This window comes from Macrobrachium rosenbergii, chromosome 10, assembly GCF_040412425.1.
Source record: "Macrobrachium rosenbergii isolate ZJJX-2024 chromosome 10, ASM4041242v1, whole genome shotgun sequence".
NCBI lineage: Eukaryota > Metazoa > Arthropoda > Malacostraca > Decapoda > Palaemonidae > Macrobrachium > Macrobrachium rosenbergii.
This window is the reverse complement of record NC_089750.1, coordinates 30,712,553-30,722,552: the sequence shown is the minus strand read 5'-3', so window position 1 is coordinate 30,722,552 and position 10,000 is coordinate 30,712,553. Positions and strand designations below refer to the sequence as shown.

Below are 10,000 nucleotides of genomic sequence, written 5' to 3'. Positions count from 1 at the left end.
GTTGTGTTTGGGAATAATCTATATCATCTTTATAACATTACCTATTGGAGGTAGATTCAGGGGTCACTTGCCAGTACATCTTACTAGGATGGGAAAATGCACTATACCTCATTTGTATCAGCAACCTTTCATTTCCATTTGGGGTAGTACATATACTGTCAGTGTACCTCTCTTGATGCACTGTGGGCATTACTGAAAGCAGTTTTCAGTGTTCCTTTGACCCCAGCTGCAGCTACTTTTTAGCCTTTTACTTAACCTTCATTCCTGTTTCCTTTTTTTTCAGTCTTGCTGTCTAACCTCTCTAACTGTTACTTCTTAGTATAACTATGGGTTCTTTTCCCATCTAATTTATTTTCTGGATCTTCTTTTCATGCTGTTCACTCACTCTAGCTCCTTTTCACTGTCTTAGCACTGAATAGCCAAAAGTGCCCCAGTGCTTGGCTTGAATATCATCTTCTTCTTCTTCTTCCATCTCCATAGCATAGCATAGCATGTCTTCCAATATGGTCATCCTCCTGCACTTTCTTTGATATTTCAACCACCTTTATTCCTAATCCTATCCTCCCTTGTTACACCAGACACCCATCTTAACATTCTCATCTTTGCTGCATCCGGTTTCCTCTCCTCTGTCCTTGTTGTACTTGCCGTTTTTGTACCTTACAGCATAACTGGTCTTACCATGCCCTTGTGGAACTTTCCCTTCAGTCTTAGTGGCACTCTTGTCAGAAAGGACTCTGGAGGCAGCTCTCTGATTGTTCCAACCTTCTAGATTCTTGAGTATTTGAGCTTGTGTACTTATTTATTCTCCATTTAACCTTATACTCTCCCTGCCATCCCCCTCAGTGGTGGTGCACATATATTCTGTCTTTGACCTACACATCCTCGTTCTTCTATCCTCCAGTGCTCCTCTACAACTTCCCCTCTAGAACCTCCCACCTCTTTGCACACAGCACAATGTTATCTGCATATAATATGCTCCATGGCACTGTCTTACCGCCCCTGTTGTGCCATCCATCACAATGTTGAAAATAAATGGGCTAAGGGCTGACCCTTGGTGTAATCCATCCCTCACCTCAAATCCTTCAGTCTCTCCTCCACCGTTCCAATACCTCTCCTGAGTCATCCGTACATACTTCTCTAGGACCATCTTCTCTCTCACACTCCTCCATATTTCCTATCTCAGACTCTGTCATAGGTCCCTTTGCGTTTCTTGGAATTTCTCCATTAGCTGTCTCAGACAAAACACACTATCTGTTGTTCCAATTCCTTTCATAAATCCGTGCTGTTCTCTCCCAGTTTCTACTTCCTCTCTTAGTCTGACTTCTCTCATTCTTTCTAATATCTTCAAGATGAGGGACATCAGTGTAAAACCTCTATAGTTACCACATTCTTGAACATCTCCCTTGCCTTCGAAGATTGGTATCAAAATGCTTTCCCTCCAATCCTCTGGTATCCTCTCTTGGTCTGAAATCTTTTCCATCAGAATGTAAAGGATTTTCACTCCTTCATCCCCTAATGCCTTCTATACTTCAACTGGGATCAAGTCTGGTCCTGTCGCCTTCCTATTCTTCATCTTTTCAAGGCACTTAGCACCTCTTGCCTAGAGGAACCTATTACCACTCCTATGTTCAGTTATCCATCTATTATGAGTCTTTCATTTTCTTCATTCAGCAGTTGTTCAAAATACTCTTTCCATCTTTTCAAGATGTCTTCTTTCCTTTCAGAGTACAATACAATTTCAATCTTCAGTTTGCTTGATATGTGTGATATCTTTGGTGTTTGCGTTTCTGGCCAGTAATAGTTTCAGCATCTTCAGCCTTTCCCTTGTTCCCAGTTCTGTATATATGTCATCATATGCCCTTGCCTTAGCTTGAGCTACCACCTTCTTTTACCTTTTTTGTTTTTCTCTGTAAGCCTGTTCCTGTCCTCCCCTAACTGTGATTCTTCCCATCTCTTCTTTGCCTTCTTCTTTCTCACTGGCTTCTGTATGTCTTCATCCCACCATCAGCTCTCCTTTTCCTCCCATACCATCCCAGATGTTTTCCCCAAGTACTTCCTTTCCATACTTCCCAATTACTGCTGCATTATGTTTCCACATTCCAGAACATTTTCAATTTCTAGATCAGTTTCCTCCAACACCTTTTTAAACTCTCTTCTCTTAACACCATCCTTTAATAATCTGTTCCAATTGATTTTTGTTACTCCTTTTATTTTGGTTTTCCTCCTGCTTTTCAGCAGCAAGTCCATACATAAAAGTCTGTGTTGGGGGCTACATGGTCACCTGGGATAACTTTGCAGCTTTTGACTTACAATAGCCTTTCCCTTCTGTAAAGAAAGTAATCTATTTGAGAGCATCTACCACCACTCCTATAGGTAATTAGGTGTATCTTTGAAAAATGTGTTTACTGTTGTCATGTCAGATGCCATGGCAAAGTCCACTATACTCTCTCCTATCTCATAACCTCCATTCGCACATCTAATTGTCATTTTTCACCATCTAATTATATCATTTTTCACCTCCCTTGTGGCCATTCCAATTTGCCCTCACCACAACCCTCTCATGCTTCTCCAGCTCCTACATCACTCCATCCATTTTACTCCAGGAGTTCTCTTCCTCTGTGCAGCCCACTTGTGGTTCATATGCACTTCTCTTCCACAGCATATCTACAATCTCATGATTTGGTCATTCATCCTATGAACCTCTGTCACTGCATTCTTCAGTTCCCCTTTCTGAACTATACCAACTCCATTTCTGCCTTGTGCATATGTTCCATTTAAAATACCTTGTATCCATCACCAAGCTCCTTGGTTTTATTTCCTCTCCATCATGTTTCCTGAACACACAAAACTCCATCTTCTTCCTCCTCATAAAATTAGCCAACTTCCTTCCTCTCCCCGTCATGGACCCATCATTAAACTGGCACACACTAAAACTTATGTGAGCTAACTTCTTTAGCTGCACCCACTCATGATGCAGTAACCCTCATCCAGCCACAGAGATAGGGCGATGTACTTTATCTGTGTGTTGTTTATGAAGTACGCCCTAGCACTATTATGATTTTATGGGTGGACTTTAATAGCCTAAATTTCATAAATCACTCCTATGTTAAACATAACAGAACTCGGCTCCATTACTGGACCCCTATGTATTCCAGGCGTTATGGATCCTCCTTTCTTTACATAGAGCTTCTGATAGTTCCTTCAGGCCCATTCTTTCATGCCAGAAGTTCAGTTCCCTTCCACATAGGTAAAGGAAATAGTTTTGTAGTGAGATATTGTAAATTTTTTTACAGGAAGTAATTTTTTATAGAAGATTGATTTTTTTTTCAATACAAAACCAATACTTTTACCCTAAGTGCTTATCAATGGGTCCCATTGTTACTATTTTGTTGCAACTGCTCTTAATACATAAGAAATAGTAAAGTTAATGTGAGCAGTTCATAGGGAATTGACTTTCCTGCACACAGACCAATATGCAAGGAATAGGAATTCTTCTATTCTAAGTTTTGGTGTCTTGGACTTGTGCACATGTCTGAGAAGTATATGTAAAAGTAATGGGTCTGTAATAAAAAATAGATTATTAAGTACTTTTTTTATTTATCAGTAAAATTGCATAAGAACAGTTTTGCAAGTACTCAGATGCTATGGTAATATTTTCTAATGTCTTTAATTTTTCTTTTTTCCAGGTGTTTCACAATTAGTTGTAGCAGTTAATAAATTGGATACAGTTGATTGGAATCAAGATCGCTTCGTAGAAGTGAAGTCAAGTTTACGTCAGTTTTTGAAAACTATTGGTTTTAAGGATATAGATGTTTCCTATGTTCCATGCTCTGGTCTTACTGGAGAAAATTTGGTTAAGCCATGTACAGATGAGAAGCTTTGTGCATGGTACAGTGGTCCCACACTCATTCAAGCCATTGGTTAGTAAAATCATTATGTTGTGTTTATATTTATCCATTTTCAAGCAAAATGTATATCTGTAAGAAAGCATGTGTATCCATGGGCCTTAAAAGATCTCTTTTACTGCTGAAGCAATTCTCTCTGTATTTACCATTTCCATTAACTATTCATGAATCATATTTAGATCTTCAATTGCTTTTTCCCATTTATGTGCATATGATTATTTTTCCATGTAATTGGAGTAAATTGATTTATATTTAACTGGATTATTTATATATATATATATATATATATATATATATATATATATATATATATATATATATATATATATAATATATATAATATGTGTAATTAACTTCTCGAATTCTTTGCGCTTTTTTGGGTACGCTTGTCACTACAAAGCCTTAAGATCCAAGAGCAAGAAATTTAAGTGGTTGAGATGTCCGGGTGTGGGAAGCAAACTCACTACCGGACATCTCAACCACTTCAGTTTCTTGCTCATGGATCTTAGGCTTTATAGTGACAATTGTATCCAATAAACTGCGAAGCATTGGAGAAATTAAGAGGGCATATTGTGGCTATTACAACTACATATGGAGAAATTAAGAGGGCATATGGAGAAATTAATATGTATCTGGTAAAATTAATCAGTATGTATGTATATATATATATATATATATGTATCTGGTAATAATATATATATATATATATATATATATATATATATATATATATATATATATATATATATATATATATATATATATATATATATATATATATATATATATATATATATATATATATATATATATATATATATATATATATATATATATATATATATATATATATATATATATATATATATATATATATATATATATATATATATATATATATATATATATATATATATATATATCGATAATTATATATGCGACTTACAATAATTCGAATTACAATAATTACGATGATGGGGTTAGCAATTAATATCGATACGACAATATTTTGAAAATACTTATTTTTAAATTTCGCGGGTGATTGGCTCAGGCAACAACATACAATCAGGCAGCGTACGGTGTACGATACGTTGGGCCGAGGGCTGGAATAGGTACATTAATTCAATGAGCTGACCTCACTTGCTCTCGTTGTGTCGGAAGTTAAAATAGGTCAGTGTTCATTTGCAATTTGTGTGCATTTGTAAATACAGGTAGTGCACGAGTGACGATAATTCGAGTTTACAACAATATTTAGAAAATATTTTTAAATTTCGAGCGGGCACAGGCAACAGCGTACACTACAGTTGCCGTAGAATCAGGCAGCAAGAGAGACCAACTTCTTTTTCTCCATCTCTTTATTCCATCTTCTAGTTAAAAAAGTAAGAGAATGATAAAAGTATTGTTAGTAACCTTATACTCTTGCAAAAATGCGCACAGCCATAAACAACCAAACGAGACTGTTGTTTTGCAAATAACCGAATCAGATAACAACTGTTTTGCTTGTATTTCAACCATCGTACGGTTAAACAATTATCGTAGTAATGTTAAAAATGACATTAAGTACTGATATGTTTTTACACTACCCTTATCCGCTTCGGAGAAAAGATCGGCAAGGAAATATACTGCTACAGTAAATTTAAGCTGCAAGTTGTAGTTGAAACTGAGAAAAGAATTTTCAAGCTGCTAATGACTATAAATTATCGTGCATTGGCAACATGGATGAAACTCGACAGCAAATAAAATTGGAAAGTATTTCCATCAAAACTACTGGGCATGAAAGAACACATATTACTGCTGTTTTCACGCCGATAAAAGATAAATATGAAAAGCTCGTAGTATGATGATGAAATCAAGAGAAAATAGCGAACGGAATCTTGATTTTTTTTTTTTTTTACACAAAACAAACGGCCAGCCGCCAACGTCATCTATTAACGAAAGAAATGGCTAAATTAATTTCACAACGAGACATATTTAAGTTATATTTCGACTTAAAAACACTTCGTATAACGAAAAATATATATGTCCCTTATAAATAAAGTATCTAGAGATTCATTTATGCTAACTAGAAGCAAGAAATGCCCTCTGAACCAAGTTAAATGCGGCGAAATAAAGACCGCGTGATCGATTCCCAAACCAAAACATTTGATCGCTATGATCGGAATTTATAATGCAAAAGCAATATAAGAATATTTACGATTGGATACAGTGTAGTAAAGCATAGCTTTTAAAAAGATCCATGGAAAAGATGCACATTCGTTATTTTGATGTTTGTATAATATGGTGTTATGTGAAAATAGAATACAGTATAATTTAGGCTAGGCTACCGTATATGATATACGAAAGTGCAGGCTAGGCCTTGTTTGTTATTCAATTTCTCTTTATACTGACTTATCATGTCAATCTGCATTGAACCTGCAGAATTAGCTGACACTAATAATTACTATACCATATATGTATAAAGTATACTGTGTAGTGTAGGCTAGGCTACCATATATGTATAGATGGTACTGATTACCCTAGTGTAGGCTAGGCCATATTCGAGTTACGATTTTTTCAACAAACAATGGTTTTTTTGGAACCTAACCCCATCTTAAGTAGGGGAATACCTGTATATATATATATATATATATATATATATATATACACACACACACAGTGAACCCTCCGTATTCGCGGGGGATGCGTCCCACACCCAGCGAATGGGTCAAATCCAAATGCTTAAAACCCTCTAAAAACACTTAGAACTGCCCATTTTGATAGCTTAAACACAGAAAAACCCTGTAAAAATGCTTATACCTGAATATTTTAATAGTTTTATCACAAAAAGTGCATTTATTCATGAAAATTATATGAAAGTACAGTAATTAGTGAATATTTCTCAGTGAAAAATACCGAATCAGTGAATTTTCCGCGAATGATGGCTAGATGTTCCATAGAGAAACCATCGCGAATGCGTGAGTCCATGAACGTTGACAACGCGAATACGGGGGTTCACTGTATATATATAATATATATATATATATATATATATATATATATATATATATATATATATATATATATATATATATATATATATATATATATATGTGCTAAAAATCACAGTAGATGCACGTGACTTCAGTGTATAAGCGAATCCCACAGGAAAATGACAGGCAGAAGTTCAGTACCAAGCACTGTCACGTTTATTAACGCATCGTCAGGGCATGAATGAGACACAGATATAAAGGTTACAAAGTGAACAAAAAGAACAAGAATACCAGATGGTCAGTTGTCAAAGGGTAATAAACAGAAGGTTAATCCAGGATAATCCGGGATCGAGCTGTCACATACTGAACCTAAGACTAAACAATAAGGAATAGTAAAGTCTAGGCTTACAAAATCCAAAAACATGTATAACCTTGAATACCAGATGGTTAACACTTTCGCATCTGTATAGTTTGAGCGCCGTGCCTACCAGAGATCCAAGGTGCCTGGGAGTGCTCTACAGTGCGAAAAAGTAATTATTTAGAAAATTCAGCAAAAATAGAACTTTTATGCCAACAGCGTTCATTTTGCTGTCCTTTTTTTCTCAACGCTTATATTTTATGGTGGAATAGTCAGAATAAGAGTCCCAGCCCTCTAAATACGAAAAAACTTGAGTTATTTAACAAAAAAAAAAAACTTTTACATTTTCGTTCATAGCCCAAAAACTATGAAAGTCAGGCAAATATATTTTTTTATGAGAAAGCCAACAAAATTCTCTAAATATCGATATATAAAATAATGAAAAACAAATAAGTACAGTTGGTGAAAAAATTGATAGAAAAGAGGGTAAGAAACAGAACGCGCTGCCCGACATACAGTGAGAATTAGCACTAGAAAGTTTTTTTTTTTTTGAAGAGCTCTATCTCGGTCATTTTTCATAGGAATTACTTTGTAAATATACAAAAATGTAGAATAAAGGTTGAGGAATACAGTGAGAGTCAAGAAAAATGGTTTTGGTAAAGTCAACAGTTTCATTTTGACGTTATAAGTTTATCAAAACAAAAAAAAATTTTACCGTTGTCAACATTATTGTTCGTAGCTCAAAAACTATAACAGTGAGGCGAATGAGTTGTTTTTTATGAGAAAGCCCACAAAATTCTCTAAATATCGACATATAAAAGAGTGAAAAACGAATAAGCACAGTTGGTAAAAAAAATTTATAGAAAAAGAGGGTACGAAACAGTGTTTCCAATAATGTAATCCCACATACAGATCCCACATTTTATAAAAAATATTAAAAAAAAAGTAAGATACGAGAGAGAGGCGTGGGTAGGATCAGCTGATTTCATTGTGAGAAATTTAGTATGCCAGGGATTTGTGCATGGGCAGTACAGGAACCAAAAAATTTATAGAAAAAGAGGGTATGAAACAGTGTTTCCAATAATGTAATCCCACATTTTATAAAAATGTAAAAAAAAAAAAATGTAAGATACAAGAGAGAAGCGTGGGTAGGATCAGCTGATTTCATTGTGAGAAACTTACTATGCCAGGGATTTGTGCATGCGCAGCACAGGAACTGCCTGGCTGGCGTATTGATGCCAGAGTTACACGGTCCAAGGTATGCTTTATCCTAACTGTCCGAATAAAAAAAAATTTACTCCTAACACATGTACGAAAAATTTAGGTAAATTTTACGTAGTGGTTACGTCAGTCGGGTAGGAAGGGGAGTAGGGTAATTTTACGTACCACTACGTCATTTGGGCATGAAAGAGTTAATTGCCGGGGGGTAAAAAACAAAAGGTTAATCCACGGCAAATCCGGGATCATGCGGTCACAAACTAATCCAAATATATACTTAACCATAAGGCAAACGGAATCTTACCCATTCACATTGCAGAAACATGTATAAAATTGAACATTGATTTTGCATATATTTATCAACAACTTTTTTAATTATGAAGGCATCAAGTTTAAATAAACCAAGAATTAAATTTAGAACACTTTCATTATTTGACTTAATAAAACAAGATTTGATGATATTCCTTTTAACTGTGTCATTGCACGGGACTAAAGGTCTTGCTTTACTCCAATTGATAGGATGATCTAAATCTCTTATGTACAAATAATGCATACGATATTGGGCCAGTTCTCACAGAATATTGGTGTTGTTTGATTCGTTGTGAAAGTGACTTTCCAGTTTGTCCATAATATATTTTATCATATTTTTTTCAAGGAATTTCATAGATGCAGCCAGAAACATCTTTAGGAGAATTTTTTATCACTAAACTCCTAACATTAAAATTACTGAAAATAACATTTATGTTGAAAAGCTTTAAAATTTTAAGAATTTGTAAAAACCTTTCATCATATGGTAATTTGAGAATATTATGCTTACTGAATTCAAGTTTGTTATTAGTAAAATAAAATGCTTTCCCAGCTCATTCCCATGCTATATCTACAAGGGTCCTTGGGTATTTAAGTTTCAAAGCAATATCATAAATAGTTTTGATCTCAGCATCAATGAACTACGGGCTACAAACACGTAAAACCCTTAAGAACATTCCATAAAAGACAGAGAATATAACATTTTGATGGTGATTGGAATAATAATGGACAAAATAAAAAAAACTCCAAATTTTGATTATTCTGCCGTTTTGGAGCCATATTTCTTTCGTCGGATTGGCGTACGACGTGTCGTAACCCTGGAAGATGCGTCGTAAACCGGGAAATAATTTCTGATGAATATATTTGAAAAGTGTCGTAACCTCAGAACATTGTATGCCGGACCCGTCGTAAACCAGGGACTGCCTGTATATACATAAATTATAAATATTTATGGTATATAATTATATTATATATATATATATATATATATATATATATATATATACTATACATACATATACATATACATACAGTAAACCCCCTGTATTTGTGGGGGATGCATTCCAGACCCCCCCTGCGAATACTTAAAATCTCCAAATACTTAGAACCCCCATCTAATAATGCATATAACTGCCCATCTTGAAAGTTCAGACACCAAAGTATACTTAAAAATATCATCCTACATCAAATATACATTAAACTATTATCTTATTACTGTATTAATCTTTGAAAAGATATTAATA

At 34.8% G+C, this 10,000-nt stretch overlaps 1 protein-coding gene across 1 annotated transcript in view; it reads left to right on the top strand.

Annotated features, from left to right (window-relative positions):
* Positions 1 to 10,000, top strand: part of HBS1 (translation elongation factor EF-1alpha (GTPase) HBS1) — a gene marked incomplete at its 5' end in the record, with an annotated part of 255,149 nt that overhangs the window by 166,754 nt on the left and 78,395 nt on the right. The window contains one exon of the mRNA XM_067109557.1: positions 3,687 to 3,920. Coding sequence (XP_066965658.1) covers positions 3,687 to 3,920 — 234 coding nt within the window. The remainder of the gene's footprint in view (positions 1 to 3,686; positions 3,921 to 10,000) is intronic.